This window comes from Rhipicephalus sanguineus, chromosome 1 (genome assembly GCF_013339695.2).
Source record: "Rhipicephalus sanguineus isolate Rsan-2018 chromosome 1, BIME_Rsan_1.4, whole genome shotgun sequence".
Lineage (NCBI taxonomy): Eukaryota > Metazoa > Arthropoda > Arachnida > Ixodida > Ixodidae > Rhipicephalus > Rhipicephalus sanguineus.
The window spans coordinates 268,876,900-268,895,303 of record NC_051176.1 but is presented as its reverse complement, the minus strand read 5'-3'; the positions used below and the strand labels follow the sequence as shown (position 1 = coordinate 268,895,303).

The window sequence follows — 18,404 nt, the reverse complement described above, 5'->3', positions numbered from 1 at the left end:
CATAAAACGTTCTATAAGCAGCTCAAGTTTCATTGTTCTAGAATGAATATTAAAAAGAAAAGTGTCTTTGACCCGCATCTCCCCTTAAATTCTATTCACATGCAAATGGCGTGTTGTAATTTGCTGGGTGCGTGGCCGCCAACATATCGTGGTAAACATGCTCGCTGACCATATGGCAACGTCTTTTGCAACAGAATCTAAACACATTGTCGTGAATGTTCCTGCAATAGATTTCCTGTGCTCCAATGCAGATTTGAATCGTTAGCACTTGTTTTCCCCACATTTTGACAGTGGTGAGCTGTGCATGTCATTTTCTGGCATCTTTGTACGTTACTGGGAAACATATTGTGACTGGGGAAAGGAAAATCTCGAAAATGCGGCTCTTTTTGTGCTGTGCTGCTGTTGAACAGTGTGTGCTAGCTTTAGGCAAAGTGATTATATCCATGGTGGCTACTGATCATCTTGCAAATATATATTTCAACGCTTTTCGTTTTACACTTGAAAAACAACTTTTTTTGTTTTTCCCTTGAATTTTGTTAGAACATGAATTTCAGGCTCCTTTCTCTCAGGATTGGTTTCTCAGCCATTAGAACGTATTAAATTTTCATTTTCGTTAATGCATGTAGATAAACGCATAATGGCACACAATGGTAGGAACACTTGCCGGTCAAATTTTGTTTTTTTCTTAGATATGCATGAATTAGTAGCTACATGTTATACAGACCATATTGAAATGCTGTGCGATTGTTAATACTTGTCTTAGCTAGAAAGTGTTCCTATCATTGTGAACCTTACACTTCCTAGTAGTATCCAGATATGTGCCTAAAGCAATACTTTTACAAGCTCTTGTCTTTGCTCCATGGCTCCCAGAGGCAATAGGAAGTTTTAAGCTATCTTCATAACTAATTATCTTATTATAAAAAATGATTGTACATTTGGAATCGATACAGAAAGCTGAACAAATTTGTGCATTTTTATTAAATTTGATAAAGGGGGATGAGTGTCTGTCTGTGATCTTCAAGTTCACTTGGTGGTGTGATAAACTATGCTTAATGTATTGCTCTGGAGCAAATGAAATCTGAGCCACTTAATGTAGCGTTGCACGGAACACTGAAAAATCAGCACTCCTGAACAGTAGCTGTAGCAAGCTCCACTGTGGAGGTGGGCAAAAATGTTGAAGGAATCAGTGCATGCACCCACAGCCACTGTTCTGTATAGTACTTGTTTGCTCATAGCTGATGTCATAGCAGCATGGCACCTGTTCAAAGTCTTTTTTATGCTTATGTTTGTCCGCATTTTCGTTGTAGTTTTTTGTCAATGCACACAAATATTTATCATTATCACCAACCTGCTGTATGGCCTCTGCAAGGTGAAAGTTTCTTTCAGCAATTTCCAGTTACTGCTGTCTTATGCCAGCAGGTTGGAATCATCAGACCACAGCATTTAAGCCTCCTGTTAGTCTACTGGTTATCACCAGCTAACTTCATTTTCATTCATTGGTTATCTAATCTGTAATGTGCTTTTTCTGTATCTTAAGGTTACATATACAATTTTTCCATTCAACCACTTGTTGTGATGTCCTTAGTTTCTTGTCAAGTTGGATATCCTCCAAGACTCAGCTTCATATACTGATACTGGTAGAATTCACTGGTTGTAAGTCTTTTTTCCCATTAGTATCGGTAAGCTGCCAATCATCAGTTAAGACTGCCTACCATTGTGCTGCGACCCATATTTTTTCAACTGGAAATAGACATTTTCTTCTCATGGTCCAGGTCTCTCATGTACAGGGGTGGTCAAAAATTCTCAGGCCGCAACGCCCGGCCGCGGAGCAGCAGCTCGCTGCTATCGGGGCGCTGCCATCACAATCACGCCTTGGCGCACGCTGGCGTCCAGCGTATCCCTCTCTTTTTGTTGCTCTCCTTGATAAGGCTCCGACCGTGTTCGTATGCAGTGAATTGGCCTGCACAGACGGCTGAGAGAGCCACCGCAGTGTGAGTGGAAAGTTAAACGCACAATATTATTTTCCAAGAAGCCCAAAACCACGGTAATGTGTATGGTGTCTAGCTAAATGTGGCCGCAATCATGATGCGTCAGTTTTCCGAAACACTGCCGCCTCGCTACATGCTGCACGGTAGTAAAACATCGAAGAGCGGTGGGTGAGGGAACATGACGCATCAAGTTTATACGTCGGTTTCTTATCAAGGAGAGAGAGGAAGGGAGAGGGAAACACCTCCCGCCTCCACGCACACGCTCGACGCCAGCGTACGCGCAGGCATGATTGCGATCGCAGCGCCCCGATAGCAGCGAGCCGCTGCTCCGCGGCCTGGCGTTGCAGCCTGGCGTTGCGGCCTGGGAACTTTTGACCACCCCTGTACATTAGTATAATGTACGCTTAAAGTCAATGGGGAAGAATGATACACAAAATTGTAGTCAGAACAGTACATGCTCTGTCTACAGTTCAGTAACACCCAAATACTGTTTCCCCAGTTCCACTTAACCTATTGCTGTTCTCGTTCTGTCGCATACAAATTTCCAATGAGCAGCATTAATTAAAATGCATATTTATTTCACCTGTAGGATGACAGAGAAAATAATGTTGGCACCAAGACTCCTACTGGGGAGAAGACAAAATCAGGGTAAATTTTTTTCTTCTCTCATTATGCAGCCTCAGAAATGTAAACTGAAAAGTTTACTAATGTATATTTTGTTCTTGCTTTCATAGGATCGTGATCAAGAAGCCTTGTAAGTTTTTTTATTTGTCAATGTTTATACATTTTGAATTATGATTTTGAGTGTAACAGCATTTGTGCAGTGACCTTTCACTGATGTAGCATCTTGTGTCAAAGAAGGAAGAAATGTGGCATTGCTTTTTTCTTGTGTGCTTGAAACTGCAAAGCAGTGCTGCATTTGGTGCACTATATGGTCAGATGTGAATTCTGCGAAATAGTCATTTTTATTGTGCCTGACAGTAGTTGTTGTTTTGCTAGTGGCCTACCAGAATGCACCAGGGCAGCCAGCACCTAAGGAGACTCTTATTCTAAGTCATGGAGCGCTTGGGACTCGCAATGTTGATTGGTATGCTGTTCTTCAGGACATTTAGATATCATGTTCTTTTCTTGATTTACTTCATAGTTGAATTTCTTGGTGCTAATCTTTTTCTTTTTCAGTGATTTGAACACCCTGGTCATCTCCACACCATTCAGTGTTCTGGACCGGATTCAGCCATTCACATTGACAATATCTACAAATTGCTTACTGCTAATTGTTAGTATATGTTTTTATGCTTTTGATTGTGCTAATGGCTAAACTGGGCAGTATTGTGCCATTCATATTCACATGTACACATTTTTTATTGCTTGTTAGCGTATTTTGCACAACTTAATAGCTAATATAATTGGTCTATGGCAGAGCACAAGAAATTTTCTATGCAGCACTACTAAGAACATTTGCTTGGTTTGTCAGCATATTAGAGATTGCAGTAAAAGCTTGTTAATTTCACCCTTGTTAATAAGGAAAATTGGGTAATTTAGACATTCTCTAGTCCTTGCATAGTCCACATCACCATAGTCATCAGCATGAACTGTACCTTAATCACAGGAAAGCCAGCACGCATCTTCCCTGTTTGGCTTACCACCGCTTGTGGCACTATGTTGGTCAGATGCCCTCGGAATTGCGTGGTCGTCATACATGATTGCGTTGTGAGCAGCCATTGGGGAAAAAGAATGGGGTGAGAAGTACATCTTGGCAGAAGGCACCGGTCTTGCACCAGAGCCACGTTTCGAAGAAAGTCGTGAAATGACTAGAGTTGAGGCTTGGGCACACTGCTCTTATGCAAAATAAAAATAGGATTCATGGATTCATTCAGTAAATAATATGTTTGTTGGTGTAGTAGGCATTTGTTTATTGTTTTTTTTTTAGTAATTTGACACAGTTAATTCGGATATTCGGTCCGGTCCTGTAAATTTTGAATTAGCAAGCTTTTACAGAATTTATGTTACAATTGAAATCTTGCATTTGCACGTAGTCGTAGTATGTATATTCTTGTGTTCATATACAGTTAATTCACGATAAGTCAAACTTTTGGTTAATTCATACATATTTCAAATTTTTGGTTGTCCCAGTATGTTTTCAATGTATTTTAAAGCTGCTTAATTCAAACTGCTTCAGTGTGTTAATTTGGTTAATCCATACTTTGTGCTTGTCTGTGCCAGAAAGTATCTGCACTAACAATCCCGTAGTGATTCAGGAAGAAAGAAAAAAAAAAGACGGTCTGGCCTAGGTTTATTGAGTAATAAAACACTGAAGTCACATTCACCGCTGTACATCGGTGTCATGCAGAAAAGCGTACTAAGATTGGGAAGGGGCTTTCTTCTCTCACCGGACACAGCACATTGTGTTCCTTAATTACATGTGCATGCATGCACTGTATAATGATGAGTACCAGTATGGTAGCTGACATTTAAAAACTTTGCTGGCAGTCATTCAGAGCTGCTTATGACGTTGCTACGGACCGGTGAAACAACATAAAAAAAAAAACACGCCAGTTTTCTTTTGTTGCGTCCCCTCGTTCCCCCTCTTTACGAATTTCCCGAGTTTCGAGGCCCTCAGGGTGGCAGGTACGCATATGTAAATGTTCGATTGCTACACAAGTTGGTATGTTGCCTCGAATCATATTTATGAGAACTTCTGATAATTCAAACAAAATCCTGGGGTTTCTTTGAGCTTGAATAATCGATTGTCTACTGCATTCTTTGGTTGAAGAATATTAGCATTCCGAATGTTTTTTTTTGTTTGTTTGTTTTTCCCCATAACTGCAGTATTATAAACAATTCATATGAATGGGGCATTTTTTTTCTTTCTCTCGTGACAGGACTTTCATTGCCATCTGACAGAGAGTGAAGTGGTTGGTTACCTTGGTGGAACATGGGACATTGCTGCACACAGTGAGTTATATTGCTTTAGCCTTCTCACCAAAAAAGAAAAATATAACAAGAATATGGCTTTGCATGAAGCCTGAACCTACATGTTACAACATGGACAACATTTTTGGGTCAGTAGATCCTAGATCATCATTTTAGCCATGGCAGCCTTTGATATCACATCAGCAACCAATGGTATTTTGTTTATTACTATTTTCTCTGTTTCGCTTTTTCGTAATCTTACGCTCATCTGAGAAGCTTTTCTCAGCTTTGGCACGTACTGTTTTGATCATTTTTGTGTTGCTGAAGAGCTGAGTTTTTAGAGAGTGCATTAGGGTGTGAAATGTTACTTTGGGAGAGAGAGAGAGAGAAAAGACATTTATTTGGTCCGGAGGGAAGAGCATGAGATGTTTACACATCTAACTCATGGCTAGTCCCATGTCGGGACGGGGAGGCCGAGCCTCTCCGCCCTCTCACGGGCCTTCCGGACAGCCATGAGCTGGACGTCGTAGCTGGGGTCGTTGATAGCAGCGGTCCACCAGGATTCTTGACTGTAGTCCTGCAACGCAGGGCATCGCCAGAGCATGTGTTTCAACGAGCTAACGTCACCGCAGTCTGGGCATGTTGAATCTATCTCCGCATGTATCCTACTCATGAAGCTCCTTGAAGGATACGAATCCGTTTGGAGCATTCTCAGCGTGATAGATTGTGCTCTACCGAGTTTGTGGTGAGGGGTTGAAAACACCCGTCTAATCCCACTGTAGTGCGAGGTAATCTCGTGAAAGGTGACTAGGGGATCGCCGAACTCGAGCTGTTGCGAACCATGAGAGGGCCCCACATCGCCGCGGCATACAAATCCTCGCGCACGATTATGAGCGATCTCGTTAGGGTTCGGTTGGCCGGTATTACGTCCGGACCCATGTGAGCCGGAAACCAGACAATGTGGTGAATTACGTCCTGCAAGGGCCTGCCGTTAAGGACCCTCGCGGCCTCTCTTGAGATTAGACCCGACTGAAAAGCCCTGACGGCAGCTCGTGAGTCAGTGTAAACGGTGGTGCGTTTTGGATCCAGTAGTGCCATAGCCAAAGCTACTTGTTCAGCTACTTCTGCCATTGATGTGCAAAGTGAGGCTGACGAGAGAAGGTCTCCTTCGTGGTCGACTATAGCGACCGAAAATCTGCAAGCGTTTTCGTGACGGGCTGCATCTACGAAGGCTTCTGTACCTACTGGGTTCTTCAGGAGTGCTTTGGCCCTCGCAAGCCTTCGACCCTTATTGAATTGTGGATGGACGTTTCTTGGGAATGGGTCAACAATGAAGGATTCCCTGACTTGACTGTCTAGTTGAACAGCCTCGCCTTTGTTAATGCCGGGTTGCAGGCCTGCGGCAAGTAGCAGGTCCCTTCCTGTTTTAGTTCCAGATAATTTGATAATTTGTGCCATCCTTTGTGCTTCTGCTAGCTCCTCCATGGTATTATGGACCCCTAACTTCATAAGAGCTTCCGTACTGGTTGTAATTGGTATACCGAGCACTTTCTTGATACTTTTGCGCATGAGTGTATCTATCTTACTCTTTTCTGATTTTGTCCAATTAAGAGCCGATACTATGTAGTTGACGTGGCTCATAAGGAGCGCATGATGAACCCTAAGCAGCATGTCCTCCCCTATTCCACCTTTCCTACCGGAAACTCTCATGATTAGCCTAATGACGTTTTCCGTCTTAGTGGTTAGATGAGCTATGGCCCTGGCATTACATCCTTTTGCATCTATCACGAGACCCAAGATCTTAATAGAATCAACTCGTGGGATGTCGTATCCGTCTTTGTTGTGGATAGTGATGGGTATTTGATCAAGGGGGGTTAAACCCCTAGCTCCCCGTCGTGCTTGTCTATACAGCAGGAGCTCTGATTTCTCCGGAGAGAGTGCAAGTCCTGTGTCAGCCAGGAAAGACTCAGTCGCATCTAGAGCTTCTTGGAGGGCTTGCTCCACAGTAGCCTCTGAACCCCCTGGACACCATATTGTTATATCGTCCGCGTATAATGCGTGGCCGATGTGGGGTACTGCTGCAAGCTTGCTCGATAGTTTGCTCATGGCGATGTTAAAGAGAAGAGGGGAAATGACCGCCCCTTGTGGAGTACCTCTGCTCCCGAGCGCATATACTCCTGAAGTCAAATGTCCTATCCTTATGGTCGCAGTTCTGCTTTCCAGGAAAGATTGTACAAAAGAAAAAAATCTGTTTCCCAAGTTCCAAGCAGATATTTCTTTAAGGATGCATTCATGCGTGATCTTATCGAAGGCTTTAGTTAAGTCTAGGGCGAGGATTCCCTTGACATCTTTGTTCTGCGAGTCAAAGATTTGCGTCTTGAGCAGCAGCATAACATCCTGGGTAGAAAGAGCCGGTCGGAAACCTACTACGTTGTATGGGAAGAGCCCCTTGCGCTCGATGTATCTAGATATTCTGTTATGTACTGCATGTTCCATAACTTTACCGATGCATGAGGTTAGGGATATGGGCCTGAGATTCTCCAGGCCGGGAGACCTGCCTGGTTTTGGGATTAGGATTACCGTGGCCATCTTCCATTCTGAGGGGACCAATCCGTTCTTCCAGACATTGTTAATCTCCTTAACCATGGTCTGAATGGCTTTATCATCCAGGTTCCTGAGGAGTCTGTTACTGACCCCATCAGGTCCTGGAGCAGACCTACTGTTCAGATTGTGAAGTACCTCTCGAATTTCTGCCTCCAAAAAAGGGGCATCCAGTTCTGGGGCGGGTATGCCGCCATAGCGGAGCGAGGAGCGGGAATTTGAATTTTGATCCAGCTGAAGATACTTATTGGCTAGGGTCTGGAGGAGGACTGATTCAGAAGTACCCTCTGCTTTGGCTTTGTTAATTAGGCGGTTGACCACAAGTCTTTAATTGCCCTTGTCTTGCCCGTCATCTAGTAAATGCCTAAGGAGTGTCCATTTACCTCCCCTACGCATCGTACCATCGGCTGCCAGACATGCATCTCTCCATTGTTGTTTATTTAACTCATTACAATGTTCTTCAGTAAGTTTGTTGATTTCCGAAACTTTCTTCCTTAGCCTACGGTTTAACCTCTGCGCTTTCCACTTCTCAAGTAAAGAGCGTTTGGCCTCCAATAGGTGTGCAAGCCGGGCATCCATGCTAGGGACTTCTCGATCCGTTGTGATTATTTTAGTGGCTTTCTCGATATCCTTCCGGATCCGAACGAACAGGTCACTAAGACTGTCGTATACGGTTTCATCCTTACCTCTAATTTCTCTAAAGAGGTCCCAGTCTATAAAATTCTAATGTTTAGGAGGTGGACGCTGTATTTTTAGCGTGATTTCTATTATATAATGGTCACTTCCCAGGTTTTCTTGCAGATTAGACCACCTGGCTGAGGCGTTTTTTGTGAAGCAGAGATCCGGCATAGTGTCCCTGGACACCGAGTTTCCCAGTCTAGTTGGGAAACGCGGGTCTGAGATAAGTGTCAGGTCTAAATCTGAGCTTGCCGCAACCAGATTGGCTCCTTTCTTTGACCTAATCGTATATCCCCAGGCTGAGTAGGGTGCATTGAAATCACCGGCTACCACCCAGGGGTTAGCCCTAACCACGGATGAAGTTTTATTCAGAATCACCTGGAGGTTGTGTTTTTGAGCTGAAGGCGGGCTGTACAAGTTTAGGACGAAGATATTTTGGCGAATTTTCCCATTGGGAATAATCTCCACCATTTGCGCTTCAAGGCCAGTCTTCCGTTCCGCCTCACAAATTTTAACTTCATGCTCCGTGAAGGAGATGTCCTTTCTTATTAGGGTGGCTATGCCTCGGCCCTTATCTATTCTTTGACAAATTGATCGGTACCCTGGAAGGTGTATATGCTCACTGAGAGTTTCCTGAAAGAGCAGAATGTGCGGCCTAATCTCTTGTGCCTTGATCATCTGCAGCAGTGCAGCCTTACATTTTGGGAAGCTTGCGCAGTTCCACTGCCAGATAATAATGTTACCAGTTTGACCCGCCATTTTGGAAACTACTGAGTTAGCATGGCCAGCAGCGAATCCACGGGCTCGTTGCAATCTTCACTATCAGGCTCCTGCTGTATCTTTCTTCCCTTGATAGTTTTGCTCAAGTCTACCATTTTCATTTTAGATTCCAATATCCCTACTCTGCGTGTTAAGTGTGTGAGGTTTCCATCCATGTGCTCAATCGCGTTGGATTGTATGGCTAGTGCTTCCCTAATTTGGTTGAGAGTTTCATTAATCATGGAGAGTGATGTTTGCGGGTTGGGATCTGATTTTGAAGGCTGATTAGGAGGAATTTCCAACCTCGCAGTCTCCCGTTCTGAAGGCGCCGGTGGGGATACAGCCTTACGCTTATTTGGTCCACCCACTAGGACCGGAATGGGAGACTGAGCCACACGTGGTTCGCGCGAGTTACGGAAGAGCTCGAATTCCGACCTCAGCGCCTGTAAAGCCTGTTTAAGCTCTGCGTTTTCCTTTCTTAAGGCCAAAATTTCAGACTGCTTTTTTCCATACTCTGGCGAGTTACCCTGCGTTACCTGTGCACCACGTTGAGCACCCATCTTGGCTTTTTCCGCCCACGTTCTTGATTCATGAAACCGGACTGTGGAGTCCGAGCGCTCTCTTGGGCGAGAGCGTCTGGCATTGTCGTCGCACCCCCCGGAGCCGGACCGGGGTTTGTTAACTGGGCGTCCTCTGGACCGGGAATGGGAGCGGGAACAGGAACGGGAGCGTTCCGTCGGCGTCCTTGATGTCGATCTGGTCCCGCGTTGGGAGGAGAAGGGTTTGTTCCCCTCCGGGCCTCCAGCTGCTTCGGAGTCGGTTGATCCTTCTGCCAGTTGCGCTTGACGGGCACGCCTGCGCCGCCGGCGCCTTTGACGCACGATGAAGGGCACCTGGAACCTCTTCTTGCATTGGCGGTCCCCTGTTAGGTGTGGCCCTTCACAGATGGCGCACTTGGGGTCGCAGTGATGATCTTCAGGTGGCGTTAAGATACAGCAGCCTCGGCACCTTCTCTGATCTTCACCTTTCGGGCAAACGTCTGCCCTGTGGCCCAAATCTCCGCACGCGTAGCAGATGTCCACTTGTCTACGGTACAGAGAGCAGGGGTAGCGAACACCATCGCACAGTACATATTGCGGGACCTTTAGTCCGTCGAACAGCACAATCACTGTCGGTGTTTTCTTAATTCTCTGGACCCCTAAGGCTCCCGGATTCCTTCTGTTGACAATCATGTCTGTCAGTTCTGCTTCACTGATGTCCGGGTTGATGCCACGGAATCACCCCCTTGCAGGTGTCGTCAGACGCAGCCACATAAGCCGCTATCTCGGTGATGGCATTTCCCATACAAATCTGCTGAACCTTGGCGTAGGCCCGCGCATTATTTTCCAGCGGCGTGGCCACGATCAAGATGTTTTGGAAAGGATTTGCGCACAATGTATCTTCACAGAAGTTATGAATTATTAGAAAGGGTGAAAGAAGAAAAGTGCTTTTTCTGAGTCATTCAAATTAGAACTCTGAAGCTTCATAGCTTATGTTCTAGGAAAGCTAGAACCATAAAATTACCCTTGTTGCACCCTTTCATATCTGTAGAACACAGTGACATTTCACTCGGTAGGATCCAAGTGCCAGTTTACTAAAAATGTGATCAGATGAAGTGGTTGTGAATAATTAATTTTAAAAATTAATGGGTATGGTGTGCATAAACACGAAGTTCATATTTGATATGAGCACATGAAAAAATCACTGAAGCTTTTATCATCCTAAGTTAAATAACAAAGCACCTTATATCTAAAAACCTCTTCCTCCCTTAACCCTTTGAGGGTCGAATTTTTTCGCGAAATCCAGTCTAAAAATGTGTAATTTTTTTACTGCTGAAATAAATTCTTCAGACGATTCTATTTAAGAAAAAATTAAGAAAAAAATTTTTTTCGTGACCGTAAAGTGACAAAAAAATTATTTTTGTTCTTACATACACATGGTTTATTCGTAGTAAAATCAAGCAAAATACGTCAGTGAGCACGGGAAAGAAAACTATGCTTGTGCGCCCGTCCGGAAAGCAAAACGAGTGAAAAAGCTACAGTAATCCTTCGTCTTATCGCTAACAACATGTAGTTAGTTCTTCCGAGACTCCAAAACAGGAAATGCAATCACGGCGGCGTTTGTGTAATTTAGCGCCGCATGGAAACAGATGTAATCGCGCCCCAGGGAGCAATAAACGAGAAAGTAACAAGCGGTCACCCTTTGAGAGATTAGAAAACAAACAGCCATCAGCATTGCGGGCGCAAGAAGCGAAAATCGCCCGAAGGACGAAACCGAAACCAGCCAGACCGCGTGTGCGTGTTCTGATGCGCAACTGAAAGTCGCCGCGCCGTTTAGGAAGCAAAAAAAAAAAAAAGACGGAGAGACATCGGCGCATTAAAAAAATTCCACGTATTCCCGAAGTGTGGCAGCACATTCTAAGCAAGAGAAATGATCGAAGAAGGCGCGCGTTTAAAACCTACCACGCCGTGGGCGCGCTCGGTTGCGCAAGCGATAGCCGGTGCGCCACTTTGCGAAGCATAAAAAAAGCAACAACGGAGAGACATCGACGCATGAAAAAAATTCCACGTATTCCCGAAGCGTGGCAGCACATGCAAAGCAAGAGAAATGATTGAAAAAGGCGCGCACTTTAAACCAGCTGCACCGCGAACGCGCTCGGATAGGCAAGCGATAGCCGGTGCGCTGTTTTGGGAAGCAAAAAAAATATATATATAACGGAGAGACATCGGCGCATGAAAAAAATTCCATGTATTCCCGAAGTTTCGCAGCACAGGCCAAGCGAGACAAATGATCGAAAAAAGCGTGCGTTTTAAAAAATAAACGCTATGCTGTACATGTACGACGAAAACCCTTTGGTACCAGGAAGCTTCTGCCGTACATGTACGGCGAAAACCCTCAAGGGGTTAAGGGGGCCCTGCACCACTTTTTGAGCATGGTCAGATCTTCCATCTATTCCCCTTCCACCTCAACCCCTAAACTCACTCCGTGCCCGTAAAAATGTTCTGCGGCAGGATACACGCCCTCTTATCCCACCGTGTGTCTGCTCCCTCCCCCTTCACCTTACTAGGGCGGAGGAACCCGTGCTTAGGAGGCTTTGTGCAGGGGTGGCCCTTGCACCGGCTGTTATCTCAATGTGGAACTGGTCGCATTTGGATACATGACCACAGATTCCACAAGACACTGCTTCACTTCATACACAACACCAGCCTAATGGCATACATTTAATACGCATGTACACATAAAATATTATGCCTTAAGAGCAAGTCTATGTCGGAATAAAAAAAAAGGGGGGGAAGAAAGCGCTGCCGATCGGTAGACGAGGCACCTGAGAACATGTGAGCCATACATTATAGTGCAGCACGCGGCCTGGAATTTACGAATAATTCTTAAGGTCAGCTAGAAATTGCTCCCTCTTCTCTCTACAAATGTTGCCATATATACCCAAATTTCTGCGCTATATACCCACGTCCACGGTGGTGGGCTGATTTGAGCATCCCGAGCTACGCAGTTACCGTGGCCGCCGCAGGATGCCGCTACGTGCCCGCATGTGTGCTCGCGATTGCACTGAAAGTAAGCCACGCGTTCGAAGAAAAGAAATGAAAGTGCTCAAGGTCATGACGCATGCCAACGAGGGGGCGCATCTTCTTGCCCCCTTGTCATCCCCCTTCCTGCGTAACTTGAAGCGTGCCACAAATACCTGTAACGCTGCTTGTACTTGACGGATTCTAAAGAATTTTGCGGCATGTGATTCATAAGCGCCATGTGCTAATAAGACTGTTTCTTTATGACTCGGAAAAGTGTTGCATGGCTCCTTTAACAGAACCTCGGTGAACTGTAACATCAATTACAGCCTCTATGTAGTATTGTAGTATGCAGCAGGACATTTACTTGAGGATTGGGCAAGCAATAAGTCATGGCAAGTGAATGATTGTTCAACTACCTTCGGTGGCTAAAATCTCGCATGCGAATTTCTGCACATGATATTATTGGGCAATTACCTCTTTTTTTTTATGAATACTGTTTTGTGTGTGTGTGTTGTGTGTGTGTGTGTGTGTGTGTGTGTGTGTGTGTGTTATGTAAAACAGAAAAGGTATTAAGATTTCTCACAGGAAGCATTAGAAAAGTTTGTTGTTTTTGTGTTCATAATGTGAAACTGGCATCCTCTCTCATTTATTTAGACCTTTCCATACTGCAAGCCTTCCCATGTCGTGGAAGACTCGGTGACAAGGAGGCTGCTCCAGCTATTGAGGAAGAGGTACAGTAGATGCTCAAAAGCACATCACTGGGCGTTTTATGGAGTGTCCCAACTATTCATAGAGTTATTTTTCATGATTGCATTGCCATGGCTGTTCTCAGATTCGCGAGTCACTGGAGCAACGCCATCTCACTGTTGTGGGCTGGTACCACAGTCACCCAAAGGCTCCACCGCAGCCAAGTTTACGAGACTGCAATTCCCAGCTGGACTACCAGATTACTATGAAGGGTGAAAGTGACTCTTCATACACACCATGTGTTGGTCTCATATGTTGTAAGTGCACCTTGAACATTTGGGTATGGTGGTAGTGGTGGTGTTGCAGCAGATAGGGTTAGCCTGCCATGCTCGGCCAGCAAATAGTTTGCTTGAGGATCTTGTTTGTTTTTAATGGTTTGTACCCAAACATTAGGTCTCGGAAGCCAATTAAAAAGTGTAGAACTCCTCTCCTGATTACCTTTGGCCAATTAGGAAACGCTGTAAGTTGAAATCTTGAGTGTGAAAAAAACACTTTTTCTGCAGCCTGTGAAGCAATGTCTATCTTTTGATGTTGAACTGTAGACACAACTGGAAAAAAGTGCTCTTTATCACCAATCTTGCCACAAAGAGCACAAAGTGAGAAGCATATTATCTAGAGCTGTGCGAATAGCACAATTTTGGGTGCAAAGCGAATTCGATTATTAAGGTCTGAGTGCGAATCGAATAGCATATTTTTCTAATATACTTCAAAGTGAAATTACAGAAAAAAAAGTTGCAGAGGATCCCTAAGCATATTCTTATGAGATAGGAACATGAAAGCGTTTCTTTTGGCTAGGTTATTGAAGCGCTGGAGGTGTGGTGCTTTCTAGTTGTCTTATCAAGAATGAGGCAATGCAGAGGCCAAATTGTATTTATTTACATGATTTGGTGCAACCAATGTGGTGTCAACAACACCTTACACGTGAAAGGAAAAAACATTACTTGCTCAACCTCTCCTCCTCCTTCAGCTTCGGTGGGGAGGCCCAACTGATGTGGTGGACAAGGGCACGTACCCTTCAAGTCAGGAGTTCCTAATCTGCCCCATAGACATCAATGTATAAGAACATCTGAAATTTCAGACGCTGGAAATCCTCAGCGTCCGATTTTTCTGACTTTCTGCCCAAATTTGAGATCCGAAACGGCATTAATTAGCACCCCCACCTCTGCCGCGTCTATCATCGTGTAGGTTCGAACCAGCGCTTTTGTGAGTCTATCCGTTTGCGGCTGTAGCAGAGTCTGAAAGGCAGCTTTGCCACAGTGCTAAAGTGTGATGGGGTGAAGCATATCGAAAATCTGAAGGGGCCACTGTCACAGCATTAACGGCACAGTGCAGCGGTGCAGCGACATCTTTACAAATAACCACCAAAAATGCACATAGGTGTGGTGGCATCAGGCAGCAAACGTGCCAGCACGGCTTAATCGCTGACAAACCTTCTGATAAGCATCTTCAGCTAACTGCTCAGTAGTACGTGTGGCCTAGTACAGTGGTATGCGTATAAGCCAAACGTGCTGCGCCGCCGTTCATGCTGCCTCTTTGTGCGAGACCACTAAGTGCGCCACACAGACACGTTGCCTTCACGAAGTGGGCATCTCGAACACTTTCATGACAAATGTGTGTGTAAGGTACAGCAAGCGCCCCGGCAGTGATGGCGTCAGCTTAGTCGGCGATGTGGTGCACACAACTAGGAACAATGGGCTTCACGCGGCAGCAAATGCTGCGTATCGGCGGAGAGATCGGCGGTATCATGTGTGCATCATTTACATGCGCGCACGCATCGGGGAAAACCAGACGAGTCGTCCGCTCTTCTGCCACAGTCTTTGTGTTCCACGTCATTGTTTCCGAACGCTCCATGCGATAGAGCCACAATATATTCCGCGCTTTGCTGGTATCAGCGGCACTCATCACTAGACGCATATTTGCAATTGGTGGTTGGCACGTAGTTAAGCGCGGTTCGCGGCAGGTGCTGAATGTATTCACTAGAGCCTGGGCGTGCACCAATATGCCTGATCAGTGTACTGGGATTAAAGGGGCCATGACGCCCAATTTTCTGTCACAATCTGTGTTATGTGGATTAATCCTTGTGCATTCACAAATAAGCTGGCGAAATTTTAGCGCATTTGGTCGAGCACTTAATTTATAATCGAATATATTTATAACCACGTGAGCGGCCCGAGAGTCAGGCAACACTGGTGCACTCGCGAGCCGTGACGTAACAAGCAGCTAGCTGTTCAAGCGTCTGCATTACGGCGAACGATATTGTTGCACGTGATATCGAGATATTTTAGCTTTCTTCAGCTTGGCACTGAAATTGAACGATTTCCAGCAGCTGAAACTTTGGTAGAAGACGATGGCTCCGTTCCGTGCTGCACATGATGTCACATGTACCATGGCAAAATGGCAGTCGCCGGCGGTGGGCGGGGTTTGCAGCCGGCGACTTCTAGGGCTTGTTTTGCACTGAAATATTCTTTTACGGCCCACTTCTGAAATCCGTATAGGCATAATAGACCCTCTACTTCTAGTTTTCACTGAAAACCATAAATCTTTGGGCAACCGTGTCATGGCCCCTTTAAAGCTATTTCAGACATGTCTGTGGCGATTTGACCACTTGAGCGGAATAAAAAAGCATGAATTCTTTTTTTTGGACGATTTCACGGTCTCTAGGGAGTCCGAAAAATCGGATGTTGACTGTATTTCTCTTTCGGAAGCTTGAATACTTCAAATAGTGAAATTCCAGTGCGAATTGAATCGAATAGCAAGCACTATTAGAAAAATATTCGAAAGCTCAAATATTCGCACGCACCTAATATTATTCACTCCTAAATAACCAAGCTTGGCTGTAGGCAAAGCTAGTTCTAATACAATGCAATAGGATAGCCTTTTCATGTATGAGCTTTTTTTACTTAATTTATAAGTGTTTGAGCAAGACCAAAATAAGCATGGGTCAGTCATGCTGGCCTTTTATGCAGTGGCCTGTTCAACCTTGCACTAATGCTGCAAGTGGCCGAAAAAGCTACCCCTGCAAGCGCCTTTTCTTTGCATGGTTGTTTAGTTTTGTGGTAGACATATCGTTTAAATGTTTCAAAAAATAGAAAAATGCATTTGTAGTTGGTTATATTTACTTAATGTATGTGGATTATTATTATTATTATTATTATTATTATTATTATTATTATTATTATTATTATTATTATTATTATTATTATTATTATTATTATTCTAGACTTCTAATTGAAACTGCTCAATTCAGTCTGGACTAAATGTCCCAGTCTGCAACCCAAAAGGCTTTGTTACTTTGTTTCTGAAATTAGTTTTCCCTGGATTAATTTGAATTTAACTGGTAAACATGCTGCATGTGTTCGACCCCAACTATGATCTTACTCGTGACCCCAATAGCTACAGAATTGGCGTTGCTGCCACTGGGATACAGTGAATACATGCCTGTTATCTGCCACCAAAAACACCAATTTTCTGCTTGTCTTTAGCAGGTTTTGAAGCAAAAGTGGCAGTTCACACTGGTTCGTTGTTATATTTTGCAACTTCTAATATGCACAATTTTTCCAAGAAAATCGGTCCAGAAATTACGTACGCTTTATTTTACCTAAGCCAGAATGTGTCCGCAGCATTAGTAAAAATGCTGATCAGACGCAACAGCTAAAAGAAAGTCAGGGACCAGAAGAAGAAAAAGACGGGCAGCGCGCTACTTACTACTGAGGTTTATTCCTCACAGCAGCACAGTATTATTTCACCCACCAACAATAAAAAAAAAAATTGAAAAAGGATGAGGAAGTAAGAGGCAAGAGAAGAGGTAGCAGTGCAACGCATGATTGCAGCTCGAACAAAATTGGGAGGCATGAAAATCTACTATATCCTTTCTTCAAGGAGTACTGACAGGATATTTTTCTCTTTTGCATTAAATGAAGGTCTAGGACCTCGGACCTTCGTTTAAGCTTCAGAGTGCCCTCTGAAGGGGCACTCTGAAACCTGCCTATAACGAACCTCCATACAACAAATTCCTCGATATTATGAAGTTTTTCTACTCCCCGCCGTTACTCCATAGAAGCACATGTATTTGCGACCTCTATGTAACAAAGTGGCAGCGGGAGACACCCTTGATATTATGAATATTCGCCGCCGACAACCTAGTGATTTTACCCCGAATTTCGTAATTATGAAACGAGCAGGCGCCGCACACATATTCTGCGGTTGCCCCACCGCCGACGGAGTGCGAAGTGGCGGCGTCGCGCATTGCTCGCTCGAAGCCCAGGCCACTGCGAGGCGAGAGTGCGCGCTCGTTTGTGCACGTGGGTGTGCTTGAGGCGGGCAGGCGAGCCTACGCCCTTCAAACGCCGGCATTCTTGCCGCCACGGGCGCATGTGCAGGTGTGCCCCCCCCCCCTTCAAACCTCATCCAGCCGCTTGTGGGTGCCACCACACTAACCACGCCGTCTTTCTTTAAAAAAAAAACGGCTTTTGCGTTGGCAGGGCCACTCTTTAGTTGTTGCAGAAGTCTCTGAAAAGCAATTTGTAAACGTGACCCCAGGTGACGCCACTAAAAAAAACTTGCTTCGTTTCATTACGCTTCGAGTTCGCACCGCATATGGAGAGCACTTTTCCGAATATTCCGTGGTATTCGTGTCATTCACTCTTCGTTTTCGATGCTGTGCGTGCGTACGTGGTTTCATTGCACACGCATGGAGCAGCCCCTGCCGACATGCAGCTTTGCGATCTGTTTTGTTTATGTGGACAACTTTTGTCGTCACTACCGAGGAGATGTCAGATTAGGCGCTGTTGGAAAATTTCCGACGCCATGGTGACAACAACGGATCTTTAGATGTTGACTTGTCACGCGCTTTGCCGTCTTGCGCTGCGCCATGGGTTCGCTAGACTGTGGCCTCCGAGATTGGCTCCGGCAATGCGTCGGCGCATTGCCGGAGCCAATCTCGGAGGCCACGGCTAGACGATGACGGAGTAGTGTTGTATTGATGTCCTACGAACATTCAGTATGGCAAAATCACGCAGTTTTTGCCTTTAAATAAATGTTGTGGGTGAGCTGCGCCTTTAGTTCCCCTTTTGTTTAATTTATGCATTTCATTTCCATATTTTCATGCTGAAACTGCATATAATGAAAGCCTGTTTGTAACGAATGTTTTTGTGAA

The 18,404-nt window shown here is 44.9% G+C and overlaps 1 protein-coding gene across 1 annotated transcript in view; it reads left to right on the top strand.

Moving 5' to 3' along the window:
* LOC119378940 (MPN domain-containing protein) overlaps positions 1-18,404 on the top strand; it is a 57,397-nt gene that overhangs the window by 13,152 nt on the left and 25,841 nt on the right. The window contains exons 5-11 of the mRNA XM_037648036.2: positions 2,578-2,636; positions 2,723-2,742; positions 2,988-3,075; positions 3,168-3,264; positions 4,871-4,943; positions 13,157-13,233; positions 13,335-13,506. Coding sequence (XP_037503964.1) covers positions 2,578-2,636; positions 2,723-2,742; positions 2,988-3,075; positions 3,168-3,264; positions 4,871-4,943; positions 13,157-13,233; positions 13,335-13,506 — 586 coding nt within the window. The remainder of the gene's footprint in view (positions 1-2,577; positions 2,637-2,722; positions 2,743-2,987; positions 3,076-3,167; positions 3,265-4,870; positions 4,944-13,156; positions 13,234-13,334; positions 13,507-18,404) is intronic.